Source organism: Carassius gibelio, chromosome B6 (genome assembly GCF_023724105.1).
Source record: "Carassius gibelio isolate Cgi1373 ecotype wild population from Czech Republic chromosome B6, carGib1.2-hapl.c, whole genome shotgun sequence".
Classification (NCBI taxonomy): domain Eukaryota; kingdom Metazoa; phylum Chordata; class Actinopteri; order Cypriniformes; family Cyprinidae; genus Carassius; species Carassius gibelio.
This window is the reverse complement of record NC_068401.1, coordinates 17,017,545-17,042,636: the sequence shown is the minus strand read 5'-3', so window position 1 is coordinate 17,042,636 and position 25,092 is coordinate 17,017,545. Positions and strand designations below refer to the sequence as shown.

General features: G+C 36.1%; 2 protein-coding genes across 5 annotated transcripts in view; one reads left to right on the top strand and one right to left on the bottom strand.

Annotated features, from left to right (window-relative positions):
• The window catches only part of LOC127959291 (syntaxin-8), a 61,672-nt gene extending 50,406 nt beyond the window's left edge, over positions 1 to 11,266 (top strand). For 2 of the 3 annotated variants that reach the window (XM_052558365.1, XM_052558367.1), the window contains 2 exons: positions 1,968 to 2,069; positions 9,111 to 11,266. In XM_052558365.1, coding sequence (XP_052414325.1) covers positions 1,968 to 2,069; positions 9,111 to 9,169 — 161 coding nt within the window. In that variant the 3' untranslated portion in view covers positions 9,170 to 11,266. Of the gene's footprint in view, positions 1 to 1,917; positions 2,070 to 9,110 lie in introns of all 3 variants that reach the window. The other variant, XM_052558366.1, reaches the window with a different exon arrangement.
• The window catches only part of ntn1a (netrin 1a), a 63,773-nt gene continuing 48,550 nt past the window's right edge, over positions 9,870 to 25,092 (bottom strand). For both annotated transcript variants that reach the window (XM_052558349.1, XM_052558350.1), the window contains 3 exons: positions 24,329 to 24,382; positions 17,323 to 17,397; positions 9,870 to 12,555 (listed from right to left, as the gene is read on the bottom strand). In XM_052558349.1, the coding sequence (XP_052414309.1) occupies positions 12,227 to 12,555; positions 17,323 to 17,397; positions 24,329 to 24,382 (458 nt within the window). In that variant the 3' untranslated portion in view covers positions 9,870 to 12,226. The remainder of the gene's footprint in view (positions 12,556 to 17,322; positions 17,398 to 24,328; positions 24,383 to 25,092) is intronic.

The window sequence follows — 25,092 nt, the reverse complement described above, 5'->3', positions numbered from 1 at the left end:
ATCTACAGTAGTTGATCACTATTAAAAACTAAATAAAATTAAGGTGACTTTTTTTTTATTTGTCCATTACAATGTTATTTCTCAATAAAATAGTTTAAGCACATACATATAGAAAGGAGTGATGCAACAAAACAAAAAACACCTTAAAATGTCATTTTTTTATTTTTTTGATTGACTAAAATAACCTCTGATCTGTGTGCTCACGGCTTTATACACTGTGATGATAAATAAAAAAATGGTAACAGTTGTGAGAATTTTCAGGAATACAGTAAAGGTTGTTGTACAGTAGGTTGCTCTGGTGACAGAGGCTGATGGAGACAACATATTGTCCTGGGAAATTCTAAATGGCACACTGCCCAGTGATGTTCAGTCCCTACTGTCTTATATTTTCTAGGATAAAACAGACCTCATAAAAATGATTTTATAGTGCATTAGTTCCAGGACACTGAAACAGACAGAAAAACCCTGCAAATCATAATACAGATGGTTAGTTATTTAAGTACAGTAGCACAGGGCTAGTAATGGGTAGGATTACAGTATAATGTAAACTGTGAATTCTATAAATTTGTATTATATGTACATGTTTACAGGTTGATTTTAAATACAGGTATTTTTAATTGAAGGTCCAGTTTTAGTTTAAATAAAAGATCTTATTTGTTAAATGTCATGTTTGTGACACATTGTGTCCTTATCCCAACTCTCCTTTCTCTTTCTACTTCTCAGTTCGATTCTAAAAAGCACAGGAGTTAGTCTGTGTCTCTGTATCTCTCCACATCTCTTACATTTCCTCCCAGAAAGTAGATTATAAACTTTCCTACTTCATCCAACTTCTTCCAGGAAATCTGAAACTGTTTCTGTTTGATTATTTTAGTAATTTAATTTAAGTACTAATTAGGTCCTAGCACCAAAGCTGCCGGAATCAGTTTTGTTTGTGCTGATTTTCTTTTCCTCTTTGTTTATTTTTTTTATTTTTTTGCTCTGAAAGTGTTTGTCAGAGACCATAAATCGCAGAGACCCTGAACTCAGTAGTACAGTGTGTACTGTGTGGATACAGTATATATCCTTTGGACACTATAATAAGCACATTTACACTTTTGCAACAACTGTAATACCACTTGGACTAAATAAAAAATAAAAAAATTGTTAAATGGATCTTTTGAACTTAAAAGAACAATTTACCTAGAAAAAGTTTTTTTTTTTTTTTTTTTTTTTTTTTTTTTTTTAGACATTTCATATGCATCCCTAGAGATTTGAAAAAGTTGAGAAATGTATCAAATAATTTCACTGAATCAAGCCATTTTATTTTTTGATAAGACCGCTAATGACTAAACAAGTCTTCGCAAAGTAAAAACTTGCACATGGACAAAGGATTCAAGCATTTGATCAAAACATTTTTATTTGGTTTACATTTTCTTTGGTGTAAGTGCTATCTTGAACTTGACAACATAAAGATGCCAAATTTTACGGAACTAGGGGGCGCTATAACTTAAGAAAACCTTAAATCTGTGCAACTGTAATGGAAAAAACTTGATCCACAACAGTCGTATCCACATGGTCTGTTTTTTTTTTTTTTTTTTAATTGTGGTCCAGCCTGCTCTGACACAAGTTGTTGCCACTTGTGACAGTATTTTAGCAGTAACTGCACAGATGACAGCAAACATAGACATACTAATACAGTCAATAAGGCCTCAGATGGTGTGCGGTTTAGCCACAGCTACCAGCGCACACGAACCACACATTTCTAGCCACTATAAATCCCCCACACACACCACAAAACGACAGCAGGAGAATACTTTCACATGTCTTGTGCTGCGCTCTTTCTCTCTCTAGGATCATGTTCTGAAACTGTTTTTAATGTTTGTATTGCATTTCCAAGTCTTGGGAAGTAACTATGAATGATGATCTTGTGTATTTCAGAGATCATTGATGACCTTGCTCAGCTTGTCTTGGCGTGTTGTGTATTTCAGAGATCATTGATGACCTTGCTCAGCTTGTGGACAAGACAGACGGCCGCATCCAAAACGAGACGCACAGAGTCAAGCTGTTAGACACTAAGTCTGCTACCCGTGGTGAGTGTTCTGCCTCTGTAGCTTCTGGTTTTATGTACTCTGCATCAAGAGCCCAGCAACAATAAGCCAGTCCATCGCTCAGATTTATGGCCATCTCTCTATTTCTGTCCCGTCTTTCCTCCCTTCTCCTTTTTTAGTGTAATCTGCAGAACTGAAAGGAATTAAGTCTACTGCCTGTAAATGGCAAAGTCAGATCTGCACATTATGGTGGGTCTCAGTGCTGTGAGCTCTTACAGGCCCATCTGCATGTGATCTGTGTGTTTGTTATTGGAGCGGCAGTAAAGGTGAGATCAGGCTGAGACATTTAGAGAGGTCATTTACACAGATTTCTGGAAAGTTCTGCAAGACATTACAGTATTTTACATCTGTATACCTCAAAGTACTTTCTTCTGTGATCTCTTTTCTTTCTTTTTTTTTTTGAAGAACATCATGAGTACTCTTTTCTAGATAAAGAAAGTGGACTGGGACTGTGACGAAATGACAATAATAATAATAATAATAATAAAATAAATAAATAATAATAAAAATGCTTGAATGCTTGCAGCTTGAATGCTGTACACAATGCATTTTTTTTTTTTATAATAATCTGTTTCACTCTCTCAAAATCTGTTGCTAATTCACAGAGGATTTTGATATCCTTTTCATTTTGACACCCTAGGTATCCCTGGTAGATGAATCATAAGAGAAGCAACAATTTCCATATGTTGCCAACATTTATTCACCATTATGTGAACAGATTATTCTTCTAAATCAGATCTTTTCAGTGAACTTGTTAAACTCTTGAATCTCATGCGCTCTGGAGCTGGGCGATATGATATATATATATATATATATTTAGGCTGAATGACAATATATATATATATTTTTTATAATTTTCTGTTTGAAAGAAAAGCATGTCCTGCCATTCCTGCACACAATGTGCATACTGAAGCCTATGAAAAGAATAATAGTGAATGTAACTACATTTGGCTTTACTATAGTATGTGCAAAATAAGATGGGGTTCAAATCACAATACATTATATTACAACTTAACAATTAAAACAGAATTAAAATTAATAAATTAAAAATGAAAATAAATAACAAAAGCACAGACTAATGTTAGTGGTAAGAACAGACCTTCACTCATCTAAGAATAGTAACTTAACCTATAATTGAGTTACCCCATTACAAATGTCCCTTTACAGTTACTGCTATCATAATATTGCCTCGATATACCATTGAGCCTTACTCAGAAGGGTGTTTCACATTATGCTTTAACCCCAAGTTATCATCATTCTAAACCCTGCTTTTAACCCCAGGTTAAAACACTTGTTATTTAAAAGCAGTGTTAGAATGTTATAGCTAAATGCTTAGCAACAGTTACCCAATCACGTGCCTCATAATCACATGCATTGGACATCACGGAAACACTTTGTGTTGTACAGTCAGTATTAGAGGGGGAAAATGTCAAAAGGTGGCAGAAAATGCATCAACTGGCATGACAAAGAGACCATTTCATTCTTATATTTATAATCTGAAAAATCCATTAAGGAAAATCTTGATAGTACTGTCAGCAATATATAATATGCATGTGGTGTGCAATGCTAGCGCCTTTATGTAAAGTCGTGTACTGCATTTGGCTCGTTAATGAAACTGATACAGCAAATATGCAAATAAGAATGTTAAAACGGGTTTAGGAATAATTTTTTTGAATGCTCCAGATTATTTGTTACCTCCCGGTAAATTATGAGCAGTGTTTAGCAAGATATCCCAGGATTCTGTTTACCCTGGGTTTAGAATGACATTCTAGTGTGTAAAGCCTATGACTTTAGGAGACTTAATATACAGACATATATAAACATAATAGTCTTCCACATAGGAGTTATTATATAGCGTTTATTTCTATTTGAAGCTTTGACAGTTCCAGTCTGCATTTCGCTAAATGCAGGGAAAAGAACGGCCAGTACAGTGTTTAAATTTTCTTGTGTGTGTTTGGAACAACATTGGTTATTGAGGAAATGATGACAGAAATTTCATTTATGGGTGAACTATTGCTTTAATTGCATTTTCTGTGATGTGATCAGTGACTGCAGCCTCTCAGATTTCTCAGGTTTTGTGCACGCCAGCCATGTCTGGACCGCTTAAATCATTTCACATGTGGTAAATGTTCAAGCATGTCTGCATACTTCAGCAGCAGACCCAAAATATCTGTCTTCATTAAGCTCTTCATTAAAGGAATACTTCCCCCAAAAATCCTTTGATTATTTACTCATCCCCATGTTTGTATTCCAGCAGAATATCTAAGCTGTTTTTTTCTATGCCGTGAAAGTGAACCGTGACCAGGGGTTGTCAAACCTGAAGCATCTGGACTTGACAAGAATAAATGGATATAAAAATAAGATTTTATTTATAAAATATTCTTTGAATAACTTACATTTTAGTCTGACCTCACACAAAGCTTTCAAATGGCTTCAAAGACAGCTATTGTTTACAATATTCTGAATACACCCTTAAAAAAAATGTGCTTCGCGATGCCATAGAAGAACTTTTTTTGACTAATTTTTGTCCAAATGATTCCAGAAAGAACCTTTAACATCTGAAGAACCTTTCTGTTTCACAAAAGGTTTGTTGTGGCAAAAGAAGGTTCTTCAGATTATAAAAAGGTAAGAAAGAGATTGTTCTTCAAAGAACCTTTGACTGAATGGTTCTATGTGGAACCAAATAAATTTTTTCTATGGCATCGATGTGAAGAACCTTTTAAGCACCTTTATTTTTAACAGTGTATATTGCATTGCATTCAAGGAGCATGTCTGAAGATCTCATTCTTTCAAGAAGAAAGTCATACTTTTGTTCCATGGAAGAGAGTATCTCATAAGGGTCTGAAAACACATAATGGTGAGTAAAGGTTGCCATATGCTCAATTTTGGGTGAACTAATCATCTAATGCTGGTGTCTTTTGGGGGATGAGAGATGTTCAACCAATCTACTCTCACTACAGACCTTTTTGGTGTCACTAGTTATGCACTTGACAAATGTCGAACATGGCATAATTGTCTTTTTGTCATTGCTGTTGAAGGTAGATGGTAGAATTTTTATTTCCATGAACTTCCTCTATCTTAAATTATATAAAGACATTATTAATTAAATTAGCTCTTTGCAGAAGATGTGGAATTGATCATTAATTCATTTTTGATTATGGCAATGAGCATGCAAAGAGTGTGAATAATAAAATCTTATTATGGGGAGGGAAGTCATGGCCTAGTGGTTAGAGAGTTTGACTCCTAACCCTAGGGTTGTGGGTTCGAGTCTCGGGCCAGCAATACCACAACTGAGGAGCCCTTGAGCAAGGCACCGAACCTCCAACTGCTCCCCGGGAACCGCAGCATAAATGGCTGCCCACTGCTCCGGTTGTGTGTTCACAGTGTGTTTGTGTTCACTGCTGTGTGTGTGTGTGTACTTTGTATGGTTTAAATGCAGAGCATGAATTCTGAGTATAGATCACCATACCTGGCTGTATGTCACGTCACTTTCACTATTAAGATCCATCTTAAATTTCCCTGTGAAATAAATGCATTGTGGTAGTTGGTCTTGCCCGTCTAATGTCACACTCAATTCCATTTGTTTGTTCAGAGGAGTCCACAGACTGAAGTTTGTTTGCAGATCCCAGATCCTGAGGCCAGAGTTGCATACTTTTGCATTAATTCTCTTTCTCGCTCCTTTATTTCTCTACTTCTCATCTTCCCATCCCGCATCTGCTTTTATCACCTAACCATATTCATGTATTCAGTTGGAGGGGGGGGGGGGGGGGTTGGGGGTTGATGAATGGAAAAATTCCTCACTGCCTTGTCGTCCGTACCCCACTTTTTTTTTTTTTTTTTTTGGTCTGTTCTTTCAATTTGTGTTCCCTGACTCACTTCACTTCTTATGTTTCCCAACTTTGTCTTGTGGTAAGAACATGTAAAAAAAAATAATAATAATAACATGCCACACTTTTAAAGCTGTCTTATCATTCTCTCCTCTGGGCACACAATGTTTATAAAGTGTCTCTCCTGTATTTTCGAACTACATGGGTGTTCACATTATGTTGTATGTTCTAGAGAATAGAGAATAGTGTACATGCAATATCAGTTGTTCTGCTGTATCTGCAAGTATTTTCTATCCATTGTCTATTTGAGATTACTTTAGTATATTCCTGTTTTTTAATAATCCAGGTTAAAACTGCCTGAATTTTGGTGTGTATATATAATCTATAAATGGCCTTTACTGCCAAAACTCTTTCTGACCCTAAACATTTGAATGGTAGTGTATAGATATAGACCATATGACTTCATCTTTACGTGAGAAATGGACTTTAGTACTGCAGTCAAATGGCAAAATAATAGCCAAATGTGTCATCATATTGTAATGCATGAAGTCTGACACGTAATTCGTTTTTAATTTGTTTACGTTCTACAGCCAAATACTTTACAACTGTCCTCTTTGGAAAGATTTAAAAAGAAAAAAAGGCTGTTAGAAACAACATTGACAAGCAGAGGAATATTCTCTGGTCAGAAAATGAAGTTGAGGCTTATGTTTTGAGTCTTCAAGCGCCTGAATGTGTCAAGTTGAAGTTTATAGTTTCACAGGTCTGTCTGTCTCCCTCGGCTTTGATTTTAAATAAATAGAGGACAATTGGGAAGAATTTGTGTCCTCTGTTCTGCCCCCTTGTGCACACTAATCTATTTGTCTAGCACTTATTGTTGTTGTCATTGGGGCAGCGTGATTGGGTTACAGAGCTAATTTGATTACTTATAGAACTGTGACAGTTTCTCAGAGGTGAAAAAGAGGAGCAAACAGACAAGCGTAGAAATCTGACAGCGTGAATGACGGTTTGTTTTACAAAATGTTCTTTAGGCTGATTAAAATCTGAATGAGATTTCACCATTGGCCATTTAATTCAGAGAAAGTTTATGTTCAATTCAAGAGTAAAGCAGTTTCCCTTTATCTTGTAAAATGTCTTTCTTTGGTTCTACCAGCTCAGTGCATATTGAAAGACCTTTTTTTATTTTTGGTGTTTGATATTTCACTTGCCAGTTTTCTTTTAAATAAATGTGGAATTATTTAAAAGGGATAGGGGTCTGAAATTGTTGACATTGTCTGACATTGACATTGTCTGACATTCTGACATTGTTCCTTGCCTCAGTCAGAATGATTTCCTAACTCACACCCTGCCCGCAGCAGGCTTCGGTAGGTCGGTTTTTTATAATACCAGCGTAAGTTAGCACAGCACAGCTTCCTTTTGCCCTGTGCCTCAGTGCAGGCCAGCTGGCGCTGTGATCTCCAGTGGGAACACACAGCCACCGAGCCAAACTATGAGAGAAATGTAAACTAAAGTACTGAATCAGACTGCAAATACAGTACCAGCCAGTGTCCACGAAGAACAGCGCATATGTCAAAAATCCTGTCTGATTAGCTGAGATAAGCATGTTTTGAAAAGACGTGACAGATGATGGCGCGTCTGCTATGTTCGAGAGTTTGGACAAAGAAAGAAAGCACTGAAGTTAGGCACGCTCGAGACAAGCATAGTCAGAAAATGTGTGTATTGGGAAAAATGTATATGGTTGATCTGAAAGTTCACTTTAAAGGTGAAAAATATATTATGCCATTCTAGTTTAATGGATACATTTTATTATAGTAGCTGTGAGTGTTTTTATTGGGTCTCATTATTCACTTAAGAAAAGGAAAGGTGCAATTTTTCACTATTATAAAATGTTATATGTTCTGGAACATTCTGGATTCGTATTGACAGAATTTGTTGAGTTAATTTGGGATTTATATGTACAGTTTTTTGGTTTTTGTCTAAGAACACAGAATTGCTATCTGCCGTGCCTAACATTTTAGAAAAAAAAAAAAAAACTTTTTTATATTCCTTGATCAGAAATTGTATTAATTTTAAGGTTTTTCAATCACAGTCTGAGGTGTAGCTACTGTATATTATATTCGATACCATTAGCAAAGTCAGTATTCGAACATTTTTATTCAGGAACATACCTATACTGTGTTATCCACTAGACTTGGATACGTATTTGAAAATGTTAAGAAGTGATTGATGCGAAAATAGTTTACACAGATTTCAAGAAATCAGATTTGCATTTAAATTAAAGACCCTTAGAGTAAATATGACAGTTAAAATATGCCTGCTATTAGATATTGTGCTCAGTGTTATTGTAATGAAAAGGAATTGGCAGCACTTAACAAAAAGTATATCATTTTAATAAAGCACTTATAAAACACACCCATATTCAATATATCCTTAAATGCATTAGTAATAAATTATTCAAACTTTTGTTACAAGCCTAGCTGTATAACTGTAGGCTTACCTTATAAACAAAACTAAGTGGGATAATGTTCAGTCACAGTTCATAGTTGTGGTTTCATTGAGCATTTCACAACTTCAAACATGTCTCATTTTAGCGTCGGAACTATCAGCTTTGTAAAAGCCGATCTATAACAGATGTAAGAATGTTCTGGTTGATGTCAGTGACTCACAGGAGATGAGACATCCTCTGCGACACCTTCATGGAATTCCTCTAGTGACATGGAGTATATGAGAAATTTCACTATCGGAAGGATTAATGAAAGGCAGATGCATCGCTGAAAGTTTCACCACATTTTGTTTGTCATTCTCACCATCAGTTAGTGTTGATCTTGAGTCGGAATTAAACACAGGGCTAAGAGCCCCATCTAGGAGTCATTACTGTGTTTATTTTAATGAGTGATCATTGAAAAATGCAAATAATGAATGGAATAAAAGGAATAAACTAGTTAGGCTTTTTTTCAAGCGTTTCAGGAAGTCAAAAATATAGATTACATTAAGTCTCTCTGAGAAACAGATCATAGTCACAGAATATAAACAACAGATTTATGACGTTTCTGCGGATGCACATGTGCTAGAGATCAGTCGTGTGCTTTTGCATGGCAAATGGTGAATTTAAATGTGCACGCACACACAACTATTCACTGTCGGGGCATTGTGAAGTTGTTTGTTCATTCAAATGTTTTGTGTGTGTTCTTTCAATCAGGAATGCAGGGGATGGTTGTTCTTCTCCTCGTCGCTATCGTTGTCGTGGCTTCTTGGTAGACTTAATGAAGAGCAAGTTTCTGAAGAGAAGACGGCACATATTAGAAAAACCATCTCTGAGGTGAAAGAGAGAGGTTCTCACATGCTCCTGTCCCCTTTTCCATTTATGAAAATAATAAAACCCATGGCTGGGAAAAAGCCAAGGAATGGACCACTATGAAGAACTAAACGTCTAAGCTCCACAGATAATGATCAAAGTTGGATTTGGAATGGAAAGGAAAATAGAAAAGAGTTTTTGAATAGTATAATGAATATAACCATGAGCTCGAGATGCTCCAAGGGGGGAAAACCTATTTAAATTCTTTGTTTGGCAGCGTATCCATCTTGTAAACAAGGTCCGAGTCACAAAGCAAGACATATACAGTATAATGCAAATATCTTCTTAACTTCTCTTTCATTTACAGGTCAGACTCTATTTTGTAAGTGAGAAGAAAAACTGAAATGCCTGAGTTTGTAATGTAACACTTTCCTGTCAATAGTTTTTAGCCTGAAAATGTGACTGTTAGAAATTCTAAGAAATCTAGTTGGTCAGCTTTTGTCTCAGCTGTTTTGATGGTAATATTTAAAATATCACAAATGTTAGTACTGATCATTTCTCACGTTAGGTCATTTTGTCTTGAACCTTTACTGTAATTACTGACTTAAATCTTTTTTTCCAACCAATTTTTATAAGAGGGGGGAAAATGAAAAGGCACACTAGTAATATTTTGAGGTTTTATTCCAAATGAATGCTGAATGTAGTTCTACCAGGTTGGTGTTCAGTAGTTATCTTCCCCTCTGGACTTTAATCACAACCATCTAAACAACCACAAACTGTAAAAAAGAAAAGAAAAAAAGAAAAGAAAAAGACATAAAAAATCCACAATGTCTTGTGTCATTAAATATTTTCTTATAATAACCATAATATATTAGTATGCACTGTAAAACAATATTGCAGACGTCTTGTATTTGCCACAGCTAAATTTACAATTCATAATATGAACAAGAAGCAATGTATGTAAGGTCTGCTGGTAATGTCAAATACAGGAGCTGTATTTCCACTGCTGCGAAAAGTCAAAACTGAACATAAATTTACATCACTGGAATACTAAAAATAAAAATGAGTGCGCACTAAGATACTGAGTGCCAAACAAAATACATTTACATGTGCTGTTACGAATATTGTTTGTAACCGGTAAATACAGCATATGTATAAATATCTGGATGTCATACATTGTGTACATTTGCAAGAAATAATCATTGAGGAAAGATGAGAATTACTGCACACGTAAACCGTTCATCAGATCTGACTTTTTTCTTTCTTTTTTTTTATGGTATCTGATGTTGAAATGATCAGTTCTTGCCGTTTATTTTCTTAATGATCTGTGAAGGACTGACCACACAAGCAAATGTTAAATGACCCTCAAAGATCAGTGGAAAAGCTGTACTTTAGAGAACATCCGTCTCATTAGTAAAAAAATAAGTGTGTGTGTGTGTGTGCGTGCGTGTGTGTGTATGAGCAGCGTTTCTCACAGTGAAGAGAATTCTCTATTGTATTGAAACATTACTGTACATGCATTCCTACATTCACAGATGCTAAATGGACATGGAAACGTTTAAGGAGAGATGCTAACTACTAGTACTAAACTAAATACTAGTTAAAGGTAATTCGTACACTTCTAAATACTGTTTTACACACAAGGAAAAATACTAACTATACAAAGCATTCTGCCAACACTTCCAGGACTTACGAAAAGGCCTGTTTATAGGGTGGACTCGTCACACTGAAGTTCAGTTTTAACAAAAGGACGTCATCGTCCATGTCTGGACTATAAACAGTTGAATCAGAGCATCAAATAGAGCAAGAACTGCTGTTTGTATTTAGAGTCATCTACCTCAATCATCATGTCTTATACAAAAATATACATGGTGGTTTTATTCCAAGTTCAAAAATAATTGTAAATGCATGCTAATAATTTTAGGATTTGTACAAGCATGCTATTACATTTTTATGGATCCTAAATCAGTTTTCACCACTAACGTGTACAGATTTGATGTAAAGTGGCATGATTCACAACACATGGATCAAACAAAAAAATTAAAATTAAATCAACCAAATGTAGTATATTTATGTCTCTTGAAGAGAATGGGCACTGCTTTAAATATGTATAAAGCTTCTTTTCTATTTTTTTTTACTTTTGAATCAGCAAACTCTGGGACACTGACAGTTAAAAGGGAAGTGGAAACATGTACACTGAACAGAAAGCTTGATTTGCTTTTGTGGTGCATCTGCTCGGACAGTCTGCACCAGTCTTCAAAGATTAGTTGTGTTCTTTGAAATATAAATGTCCCACTGTACATGAGCTTTTCTATGTTGTCCTTTTCATTTTGTTTGCATTTGTATTCAATGAAAAACAGCTCAACGATAAATTCCAATAATTGAATGAATAATCATTTTAAAAAATAAAATGCACCAGTATATGCATACAATTGTTTGATCTTCATGGAGGTTGTTACAAAGTCATACTTTTAAAATACTTTTCAAAACTAAAAAAAAAAAAAATATATATTTTAATTTGGCTGAAGAAGAACAAATTAGTTTTGATATCTGTCATATAAAAAAATTCCTTCCAAAAGCTGAATTTTGATATTTCTGAAATGTTGTCATCTCAGATGCCGTTATGTATAATGCATAAGTTAGAGCATACATTTTTAAATGCAAAACTGATGAATGAAGTTGTTTTGTTTTTGTAATGATGAAGGACTGTTCCTTTAAATATATATTTTTTTAGAATCTTAAATATGGCTAAATCTGATTCTCAACCAGACTGAAAGCCATTTAACGTAAAAGACCTTTCTTTATGCTGAACACAGGTGCAAAATTGGCAAACAGCAAACAAATAAGAAATGAAAACTGCATTGTGAACTCCTTCACACATGTTCCTATTAAAAAAAAAAAAAAAAAAAGTTAATATTCTCTTCATGCTTTTATTCAAAGCAGCGATGTTTAGTCCGTCTTTTTTTCTTCTTTTCTTTTCATCCACCATTCGTCTGGTGTTTCTCTGTCCAGCTCTTTCACTATGCTTTCTTGCATTTTCCTTTCTTCTCCCGCTGCTGAAACTTCCGGAGTCTCCGAGCCCAAGTGTCCTTCCATTGAATGACCAGACTGCCCTTGTCTGCCACCACTCCGCTTTGTCCTGGAGAATCCTCATCATTGCCCAGCAGCAGGTACTTTTTGCCATGCTTGATCTTTGGGCACTTGCAGGCCACATCCTTTGCTCTGACCCACAAAAACTGATCCCCCCTGCGGATCCGGCTTTCTCCCTGCTTGTAGACAGAGATGATGTTGACAGTGAACTTCCACCACTCGCCGGCTTTGTCTGCCTTTAGGATGTGGACCTGAACAGCTGGTACAAAAACAGAGAATAGAAAACCGAATTAGCTACTTTATACAGATGGGTGAAATTAAATTTTAAGCAGTTTCAGCAGTTATTTTCATATATTATTTTTTATACTTTTAAACCGTACAAATATAATTTCTCAATCAACTTGGTCTAAGCTAGTTTTAAATGTCAACATTTTTAAATATTTTTTTTTTCATAAAAATATTTAACACTTTAAAAATGTTGACATTTAAAACTAGCTTAGACCAAGTTGATTGAGAAATTATATTTGTACGGTTTAAAAGTATAAAACTATTTGAATGGAAGGAAAAATCCTAAAGATGTTTAAACTTAACATTTGCCCATTTGCACAACATACACGTGTACAGTATGTTCATTTATGTTCACAATGAGGCCTGAAATACTCCAAAAATGTTTCCATTTAGCATATTTCTAATTTAATACAACTGTTTCCATTACAAATTCTATTATTTGCATAATTTAAGTGAAAAGTAAAAAAAAAAAAAAAAAAAAAAAAGTTGATTGATTTCAGAATTTCTTTGTGACCCTGGACCATAAAACAAGTCATTAGATGTACAGGAATATTTTTTTATAGCCAATAAAACATTGTATGGGTCAAAATTATAGATTTTTCTTTAATTCCAAAAATCATTAGGATATTAAGTAGATCATGCTCCCTGAAGATATTTTGTACATTTCCTACCATAAATATATCAAAACATAATTTTTGTTTAGTAATATGCATTGCTAAGAACTTCATTTGGACAACTTTCTTAATTTTAAGGCGATTTTCTTAAGATTGAGTTTTTTTGCCCCCTTGGATTACATTTTTTTCCAATAGTAGTATCTTGGCCAAATACTGTCCTATAGTTATTTATTGAGCTTTCAGATGATGTACTGTATAAATCTCAGTTTCAAAAAATTTACCCTTATGATTGGTTTTGTTTTCCAGGGTCACATTTGGTTTTGATTTGTGGCCTAGATCTAAAACTTTTTTTAATTTATAATCTTTTTTTTCCAAGGTTCATTTCAAGGTTTAAATTAATATTTAAATAACAGATTTTGTGTTTGGTCTTAGACATTTAGATCCTACGGCATACATACATTTTATTCTAAAATCTTTGTTGAATAAAAAAATGTAGACACACTGCTCCATAAATAAAAATTCAGCAGTGCACTGCTCCAGTGTGCCTAAATTTACAGCCACAATTGCAATGATAGTTCAGCCGTGGGTTCAGAGTCTGGCTTTGATTCTGATTAAGTCGTTTGTATCTTCTCAGTTGCCTCAGCAATGCAGGTCAGCCTTCAGTTTAAAGTGCTTTCAAATAAAGCATGTAACTCAAACCCCGTCGCAGTTTGAGATTCCTTGCAAGTGTGAATCCTCAAAATCTGCTTAAACTGCCTGTAGACTCATGCTGTTCCCCTTTCATTATTAATAGCCTTCAAGGTGCTTTGTAAGGTGACTTTGACAAAAAGGACCAGCAAAACAGGCAGATTTAATTTCGTCTGCGTAATGCTTTGCGCTTGGCTAAAGACTGAGGCTGCATCATGCAGGCTAATGGTTGCTGATCTATGTATCTGTCTGTTTACATTATTTACACACTTTACACAACATTTTAAAGGCTAGTGTTAGAGTATGCACATCACTGGACCCATATTTAGTTGTTTTTTCCTCTGATGTACAACATTTAACCCCAGGTTACAAATGTTCTGCTTGTAAGAATTCATGGTTTTCACAAGCTTCCATTTTTACCATTACAAATCCCCTTTTCAAATTTATAGGAATCAATTTATATCTTGCACCACACAGCTGACTCTTTAAACTTCTCTTTTGTATTAGGTACCAGGATATGCAAAGTTCTTTAATATCTAAAAAAGGAGATCCAAGTGCTTCAGATGTGTTTTATTAAATTAATTTGCAACATGTCTGTGTTTATTTAATGGCATCTCATTTCAACTGTAAACTCCTTAAAATGTTAAAGCATTACAATCAAAGGTAATTGTTAAAAGGTTCCATTTGCCGGGGGATGGAAAATTATTTCTTACCCTCATTTTGTTTCAAAACCATTTTGCCATTTTGTTTTTTTTCTGTGGAACACAGAAGGTGATTTTTTGAAGAATGTTCTTGCAGTTCTCTTACATATAATTGAAAGTAAATCAGTCAATTAAAGTGGTTCATATGATTTGTTATTAATATTCTAAATATTCTGATGCCATACAGTAGCTTTGTGTAAGTGAAATTTAAGCTGTTCACTAAAAGCTTGATATCTAGTGTAGCTTGTTCCTGAGAGACACGAATATGTGTGATTCATAAAATACTCATTCTTTGGAGTCGGATCTTTTCAACTAAATGCTTAATGCAGTTCACACAACTGTTCAATAGTTCACTGTTCTGACTCTCAAGCTCACTTCCTTCATGACACACTGTTAACTCTTTACTGGAGAGGATGTCAGGTAATAAGGTGTAATTTTGATAGGTTTCCCACATCAAATTGTTTTTCTGAAATGTTTGTCTTTTTTTCTTCTTCATTTTTGAGTTTAAGCCTAATTAACTTGACAGGATATTCTTCACATAGTCATCTATTGCGTTCTATGTAAGAAAAAAAATTTTTGGAACAACATGAGGGTGAGTACTGTAAATGATGACAGATTTGTATTTTTTCCATGATCCAAAAATAATCAGAAATGAAATTGAATAAACCTTTAACTTTATGTCAGTGTCACCATTTGGAAAGGTGGAAGTCATTTATCTAGTGATTGCAACATGTCACAGCCTGTGGAAGCCCAGCTGTGGTCAGGATTCCTGTGGTGTTTTATGGGTAATGTGCCAGTGAGGCATAAGGTTGTAAATATCATGCCACAAAGGGCCTGATTCTCCTATAAGTCCTTTAGATGACTCCATCTTCAAGCTCAATACCATTTCCAGCCATTTCCTTCCATGCTGCTGTGGCATAAAGCCCCCCTGATGCTCGAGAAGGCAGAAGGAAAGTGGATTAGGTTTAATGCTCAGAATGGGGGAGTTTATCCTAGATTGTTCACTTTTCTGTAAAGAAGGAGCTTGCCAGCTCTCCATAACTGAAGACAACTGTAAATTGAATGCAGCGGGGGACCATATTATCTGGATAAATTCTTAAATGTGTATTAAATGAGTAATGGCAGTGTAGAAAGGAGAACATGCAAAGGCGGTCTGCAGGAGGTGACAGGATCACATAAGACGCAGCTTCCAGTGTGTGCCAGACCTCCTCTCTACACTGCAGGGATCCCCTGTGTCTTCACCTTCAATCTAACTGATTTCTGAGAGGTCTTCTGAGCATAAATGCTTACTGTAATTATATATATATATATTCTTGAAGGCTACAATTCCTTATTTTCAAATTTAAATTTCAAATTTAAATTTATGCATTTAGCAGACGCTTTGACTTTCAATGCATTCAGGCTAACAATTTTGTGTTCAAATATAAAAATAAAAAAATCATAATAATAATTATGGCTGGATCTATTAATTTATTTAAAAATATATTAAATAATGCCATTCGTGCATACAGTGATTAGAATAACCCTATTATATGATTTGCATTGTTTCCATTTCTGAATTAATTTTGATATTTTGGGGAGCATAAAGAAATACACATCAGGGTGTTACAACTTTCCTGATATCATAATGAAGTTCTGCTATATTTTTGGAGGAGAAACAAAAACTACTATGTACAGTATATATATATATATATATATATATATATATATATATATATATATATATACATATAAAAAGTAAAAAACAAAGCATTGCAAACAACATGCAGAACTATCCAGAAAAAAAGACAATAAGTCTCTTAAAATATCAGATAAAAAATAATAATACTAATAACAAGGCAAGGCGAGTGTCATGTGGTACAATTTCCCCAAAACTTAATATTTACAAATAAATAATAAACAAGTTACATTACCTCTACATTTTTATGATTTTATTCATTACATTTAAACCTTGAAAATGATATATTCTTGTTTAAAACCATATGAAACCAACATTAATACAAATAATAAATTTTGTTTCTTGTCAAAGGTTTTTTTGTTTTTTATCTGGACACGATTAATTGTCATTGATCCATATAATAACTATGTCAAAGATAAAGGCAAAAATGTTTTTTTGTTTTTTTTTGTTAGAGTATACATTTTATTAATGTTCAAAAATATTAAAATTCATTCCCATTTCATCTCTATTGTGATTTATTCACCGTTAATAAATTACCTGAAATTAATCAAAAGAGCTGTTAAAATGCTCTGGCTGTTATTAAATCTGCTAAGCTCTTTAAGTTCCACAGGGTCTCGCTTGACTGATGAAACGGCCCACCTCTGTAGGAGAGGGGCTGCACATCTGCTCCTATTCATGGACAAGAGAGGGCCTGCTGCCCCCAGGAATGCAGGACAGGGACGTGCTCTTCCCTTAATGAGGATATCTGTGAGCACTTCGGTCCCTTCTGCCCGTCACACTGCCATGGCTTGATCCGCTTTGGGCTCAAATACCTGCTGGGCTGTCCGTCAACGCAGCCTCCCCTAAACCCTTCCCTGATGGCCTTTCCTCCTGTTTGATCCTTTGACTTTCTTCTTGAAAGCCCTAAGTAAGCCATCACTACAATATACCAACACTGAGGGGGCTCGAGGGAATTCAGCTTTGGATGAAGAATAAAGATGTTGTCGAGGGCAAGGATTTGAGCCACCTGCGTAAATGTGGGAGTGTGGTACGGTGTTGTGTGCACTTTTCTCACTCACCGTAATCTTTCTTGCAGTACTTCTTCATATTGATCTTCAGCTTGCCTTTGGAAGCCTTGCAGTAGGATTCACAGTCTAAAGTCGGAGGTTAAAAGATGAAAAGAAGGGCAAAAAAACACAATTAAATAATGTAAAAGAGGGAACGTTGTCAAAAAAAAGACAGCTCTGCAAACTACACATCTATCCTGAAGTCCTGGCCTGTTGTGACACCCATCTGCCCAGTTTAATTGTGAGGCTGTAATAGGGCTTGTGAGGCATTCAGCAAAGTGTCTTTTGCTCCTTAGAAAAACAGGAGACAAAAGGTCCCTCTCATTCTGCTCTCTGGATGTCTGGACCTTCCCCTGCTCTGATGGGAGCCCTCTAAGGCCAAGCGTATTGTGCCACCCAGCCATTTTTTTTTTTCAGCTCCATGCTAATTTCTCACCCTTGTCTCCACTGTCAGTGCCATGATGGGCCTGATTAGGGCTTTTTGAATCACGCTCCCTCCCTCTCTGTCCTGTCAACCCACCCTGTACGTCTGTCCTAAAGCCGCCCTCCCCCACCGCAACCCCTGAAGACCATTTCAACCTTTGGCATTTATTGATTCGGCACTCAGGGAGGTGGTGGTGAAGGGGGAGCAAGGGTTGTCCAAGCACAAAGAGAGGTCAGGGGGGAAATTAGCAGCGCATAAAGTCTTTAAAAAGCTTGTTGTGTGTAAAAATAAAGAAGAAACATGGCGTGATTTGGTTCAGATTGCGGTACTCTTTTTAGCACGTCCAGATAAATAACTAAACCATTGCGCCTCAGTTGCTGTACGACGACACGGACACGATTAATTCATAAAAAAAAAAAAACACCTCTTTCGAGCATGCAGATGTTTAAACAGAGAAGTTTTCTATTGCTGTTTCCCTTACGCCCCACACATTGTCATGGCCTTTTTTTAGTGGATGGATGGATGAAATGAGAAGACGGAGGAGGGGGAGAGAAAAACCTTTCAGCTCGCCTGCATATGAACAAACTTCATTGTTTCGGCCGACCCTCGCTCCATGCCTGCCTTTTACTTTCTTTTGGGCTCGCTATTCTCTCGGTGTGAAAGAGGTTGCCTGGGGAACGAAGGAATCCGAAAAAAATGCCAGTGAAAGTAGTCGCGCAGAAGTGGTGGCGCGACGTACTCCGAGGTGGGGTTGGGGCGAGTCAAAGCGTGCACACTGTAGATTGGAGGTGGCAGAGAAACTGTAACCGAAATGAAATTGAGAGTCCATAGTGTGGCAGCTTCATTTCCATTTAAATGAAGACTGTAGAGCGACTGCTTTGTTTTCCTATAACCCTGTTTAATGCCGTCACGATACTTCCCTTTGAAAGCCATCATTTCTCATTATCTCTCCTTTAAGGAGGTGATGAGCACCCTGAGATTCCTGTTTAAACATCTCATCTCTCGCAGCAAGGACAAATGTACTCATTGTGTCCCCTCTTGAGTTAGGGGAAGTAGGGTTAGCTTGCCGTCCCGTCAAGATGCTCCCACAGAGACCGGTGGCGCCTTAATGGATGTTTTTCCTGCCGTCTTTTCGCGTGAAAGCTGTGTATGAGAGATTTTGGCACCAAGTCTAGTGGCGCTGTTAGCGGTTCCAGTGAGTAAAAGAAAGCTGCGTGTAAGTTTGAATGTGAGGCTTGTTTGACACTGAAGAATGAGTGGAGGGCACTGGTTACACGCTGACTGTGGGGACCCCTGCGGGGAAACATTTGTGGACAAATTCTCTCCGTCGCAAGATGTCGAGGGAAGTTGTTGGTCTGGAGATTCAGCGGAGAATAACTTTTCGCCTAACAAGTCTGTGCTATTCAATGTCACTCAGCACTTCTGAAAAGCCTTGACATCTAACACTGACAATCTAACCTGCTGGGTCTTTTAGCGCTTGAAGACAGCCACACACTGTACTCCGTTGTTAGCAAAAACAGCCTAAAGCTGACCTGAGGTCTGTTTCCAGTCTGACCTCTGATGGAACAAACAATCCTATTCATGGCCGCATCGCAGATCTGGGAACTGTAACAATGAGGTGTGAATGAGCGCACAGGGGGGAGGCTTTCTCTGTGCGGAATGAGACTGATTGAGAAACAAATTGCTGCAAATAAAGCATGTAATTAGATTATAGCCAGAGCCCCAAACTCCCACTGGGGCAGGGACTCAATGGGCAAGCTGGGTCTATTCCAAAGGGAACTGCTTTTTTTCCTCCTTCCCTCTCAACCTCTCAAAATATCCTTCTCGTTTTCTGTCGTTCTTTCATTCCATTCAGGACATTGGGGGAAAAAATAGCTGTCTCCTGAACTCCGGCAACGGTTTAAAGAAACAGACCAGACAGCGCGTGCAGTTTTGATTCAGAGTTTGTTTTGGTCACGGTAGCATTGCTCTAATAGGGAGAGAATGGGGAGAAATCAACTTCATTACTGTAAATGAAGCCCAGAGATGTGTGGGGACCATCGCCAACACTCGAAATGGGAGAGAGGAGAGGCCAGCTCTAAATTAGATGAGAGCTTTGCATTCACGATGAGACACTAATTCAACACTATTCACTCTCTTTCTGTCTCTCTCTAATTCTCTCTATCTCTCACTCACTCCCCGTTTTTGTGTGTTTCTTTTATAATCACAAGGAGCCTCATTGAATTCTATAGTACCATTTGGTCTTACAAGGGTGAAAGTGTTAAAGGGTTAGTTCACCAAAAAAAAAAAAAAATCTGTCATTATTTACTCACTCTTGTGTCACTGAATGACTTACTTTCTTTTCTGTCAGAAAAAAAAGGCATGGTTGGGGGCTGTTTGTGATCACATTGGGTAAAACTCAAGTCTCATATTAATATATTATCACATTATATTATTACAAAATATACTATAATCTTCAGGGGTAGATAAGCTACAAAGACCAATAAGTACCCATGTTAAAGGGCACAGACTGATGTGCCTGAATTTTTTTTGTTGCATCTTTTAAGAAAATTGTTCTTACAGAGTTCTGTGGAATACAAAAAAGTACATTTTGGAATATCCTGTCCACGCAGTTCCACTTAGTGATATAAAATAGGAACTAGAGCTCTCACGTTCCAAAAAAAAAAAAAAAAAAAGTGTGAAAGTATTATAAAAGTAGCCCATATCACTCTATATTCCATGTTTTCTGAAATTAGGCAATAGTTTTTTGTTAGGAACAGATGGAAATTAGACCGTTTTTGGTAAATACAATTTAATTTCTGTGATTTCAAAACTATTTACAAACAAACAGATTATAATGCACACACATTAGTCACTTCTTTTGCTTGTTTTATAGTGTTTTCTTGTTTTCAAAACTACAAACCATAATTTTTTCAAAGAGAAATGACAGTTGGTCACACTTTATTTTAAGGTCCAATTCTCACTATTAACAAACCATTAACTACTACCCTTGCCTCAATAAACTCCTTATTTACAGCTTATTAATAGTTAGTAAGGTATTTGTAAAGTTTAGGTATTGGGTAGGATTAGGGATGTAGAATATGGTCATGAAAGTGAAAGTGAATGTTGTGACATTTGCCAAGTATGGTAACCCATACTCGATATTGGTGCTCTGCATTTAACCCATCCGAGTGAATAATATGTGTTTTATAAGTACTAATTAATAGCCAGTATGTTATTAATATGCATGCTAATAAGCAACTAGTTAATAATGAGAATTGGTCACAAACTAAAGTGTTGCCAGATAATAATGCGTTTGAAACCACATGAGGTTGAATAAATACTGACATATCTTTTTAACTGGTTATGTAAAATAGTACCATTATTTACAACTAAGCATCTGTAAATCCATGCAATTAATGACTATAAAACAACGGGCGCTGATCTCCTGATGCAGGTATGTAGAGACATCTCTGTCAGTCCTAGATGAGTGTGTGTGTCTGGGGGATTATGCAGGGGTCTTGGGAGTGGTGACTCACACCACGCATGACCTTGCCACACAATATGTGTTTTGTCTGAGCTGAGCAATCGGAGGTATCTACAATGCATTCCTCCCCTCCATGTGGCAGTGCTCAAGACATATTAATATCCTCCTTCTCCTCTCCTCTCTCGATTTTCCTCTGTCCTCCTGACGTTCCCCTATTTCATTCTCATAGACACCTGCTACACAGCTGCCTGTCCCACCCTCCTGTACAAGAACATACAGGTTCTCTCTCAATCGCAATTTTTCTGCATGGGCAACTGCTACAGAGAAGGGTGATGGTGCCCTGATAAGAACATCTGCTTGCAATCGTCTATTGGATGAGGTCATATTTTTCTGCCGTATTGTGCTATCCTGAGGTGAGCTTTGGGCCCGGAGTCAAGGTATAATGTATGCGGTCCCATAGCAGGATGCGTGTGTGGTCTGGAGTGTCCATTTTGATGGGGGCACTCAAATAGGTCTGTCCTGTGCCCCACCTCTCCATCAGCTTGATTTGGAATGCTGCACTTTCCTTGGAGGGTTGCTCACAAAACCAGATGGGTCGAGCGTTTTAGGGACTCAAAATCAGTGGTTTCCCCATTGACTGGATTAAAGGTCATGCCATTTTTGCTAATAAATTAAGTTTTTTAAAACATGTTGATTTTGAAATATAACTGGCTGGTTGAATTCCATTAAATGATTGGAAAGGGTGTATTTCATAAATTTTCTGACCATTTAATCATTTTGCCATTATTGTCTGAGCTGAAATTCTAACATTAAATCCAATAATAATAATAATAATAATGATAACATAATAGCAGCATATTAGTATTTCCGGAGAAAATAAAGGTCTAAAATGTGACAAATGGTGTTTACAAAGAAATAAAAATATACATAAATAACAGAAATTAATAAATAATTATTTTTTTATCTAGAAATAATTTATATAGTTTATTTTTTTTATTGTTCAGCACTTTCTTTTCTGCAAAAACAAAAGATGGGCATAATGTAGCTATCTTGCATTTTAGTAATTTAAAAAAAGATTAATATCTGCATTGTTCCAGTTTTATAAAGAAATAAAAATATAAATTATATTTATATTAATATAAAATAGACAAATTTAAATAAAAAAAATAAAAAAACGGTATAGAGAGTTTTGTTTCTTCTTCTTATTATTATTATTATTTATTCAACACTGCTTTAGCTTTTTCTTTTCTACAAAAATACTAAGTCAAGCACAATGCAAGTTTAGTTTTACACATGTGCTGCCATATGCTTTAGGGTCAGGCCATGACAAATGGAAACACATTGTGGTTAATGGTTTAACCTTTTCCCTCCGCTTTGCCTATTTGTTTATTTTGCATGGGTCATAACACCCTCTATCTCAAATCATTGATAGTCCATTAAAGAAAGTCACTTTTCACAATGCAGTTCTGACATTTGGCAAGAGCCAAACTACCAGTCATGAAACCCGGAATTGGTTTCAGATGGGCTAGAGAAGAGTGAGTAGGACAAAAGAGGGAGAAATGTAGAGAGAATAAAAGAGGGTAGAAGAAAAATGTGGGGGCAGAGAAAATATCCCAGAGAAGAATGAAATGAGGTCCACGAGAGAGAGAGAATACCAGCAGCTCTGCTGTCAATCTTATCTGTCAGTAAAGCATTAGAGGTCTACGACGATCAACCAACAGCTGCAAAGAGTTTTTGCACGCTAGAATTCCTCTGTCCGTGAGAATGACGAATATTTTTTCAACAAAAACTTTCCATACGAGCAAACTAAAGCATGTTCTCTCTCTATGTTGAAAATACTATGTTGGGGGAAAAAAAGAGAGAAGTTGATGGCTCAGGGAAGAAAACTTGGGAAATTAAACATCTGATCAGGAGACACTTAGTCTGTAATTGCAAGAAATTTTAGGGAAGTGTTTGTATATTTGCGGACAGTGTTTTACTGTCTGACGCTGAATGAAATCATTTGGCAAGCATGGAGGTTAAGTCTGACGGTCTGCTTACTTTTTAGACGTATTTATAAAACATCTGCGGCAAGAACGAACACGTCAAGGGATCTAACTGTAAAAATAGATCCCCTTAAAAATTTCTGTTCCTCTTTCATAATGGGTTAGGGTGAATCAAATCCCACTTTACGCACAAAAATGAGGAAAACCTTAAAATATATTGAAAAAAAAGGCCTCAAAAGCACCACATTTAAAGACAGTTTTACAAGAGCGCAATTCCAAAACAGTGCCAATGGGCATGGACATTTCTGCGGGGGATTTACTAACAACTCGCAAATTGAAGAACACAGATGCAACATCTCATTTACATATTGACCAACGCAATATACCAAGCGCAGTGCAAATTAGCATAGTTGCAAATAAACAATAAAAATAAAATGAAGAAAAATTTACGTTTCCGAGAATTTTTGATAGACCTGGTATTATGTAACTCCTAGTTGAGGGTTCAAAGTCATCTTTTATTTCCTGAAACAATTAGAATAATGTGTTCTTCTGGCATTCCAAATAAATTAATACGTGTGGGAAAAAACCCTTTGCCTTCAACCACGTGCTCTATGTTCTCTGCGGTGCCTCCGTTAGCAACAATAATTGCAGCCATTTCAAGCACAAAATAGTTTAAGACATGCTTTTATTGGGCGTTAAATAATGGCAGAAATACCAGTAATTTGACAAGCGCAAACATTAGTAAATCTCATTGTGTGATTCATTTTTAATACTCTCCTCCCATAAATTTTGCGTCTGAAAGGGAAACTCCTACAAATGAATATACAATAAAGTCAGGCACAAAAAATATTTTTTTTCAGCACTAATTCATCACTGTGCGTCTTTGGTAAAACTGACAGTACAATTTTTACTGCAAAAGACCAGTGTGCGCTGACACAAGGCTGTTAGTAAAACTGGCCCTATAAGTTCTCAGTCCTGGGATACTTACAAGTGACCTATCCAGATATGATTCAAAATGAGCCTTTACAAAGCAAAACAAGTGTGAATCCACTAGCATTTTTGATTAGTAAGCAATCCCATGACATCGAATTTATTATAACTTAAACAATATTCTTCTCTTATGAGGCTAAGATGGGCACTTACCTGAAGGTTCCTCTGTGCTGCTTGCAGTGGTGGTCGGTGGAGCAATGGGAATTTCTGTTCCAAAAAAAGAGAGTACAGTTATCAAAATAAATAAAGCATGAGAAAAAAAAAATTATATGTTGTTTAAAAATAAAAAATGTAGGTTCACAGAAAGGCATAAAATTTGCGCAATGGAATTACTCTTTTGCTGTTATAAAAAACAGTGAGATACATGTCCAAGACTTGATTCTTTCATCCTTCCTTCCATGGCCTTTTCATGAATGGAGGAGATTTTATCCTCAGTAAAGCCATGCATGACGAAAGACCATTGCAACAAAGTGATTGAATACATAAAAGTGGTAAAAAATAAGAATTGTCTTTTGCCATATTGGAATATATATATATATATATATATATATATATATATATATATATATATATATATACACAAGAAGAAAAGGCACTTACTGCCATGAGGAGGACAAAAAAACAAAAGGAGGACTGAAACAGCTTAAGCATACCCAGAGAAATATGAAGAAGTTGATAAAAGAGTGCTCATGTGCTCTGTGGAGCTGGTGCACAAGCATGCAAAAAGAGCCATTTGAAGGAAGAAAGAATCAAGTCTTCTGATTAAAAACAATAAATAAATCATGGACGGTCTTCATTATCTGGTGGGGTTCAAAACTGTTTTTATGCTCTTGTTGAACTGTGACCCTAAGAAATGGTACAGAGACAAAATATGTTTTTGTTGCTTTTATGGTGCTTTGGCCAGTAAACAAGGCTTA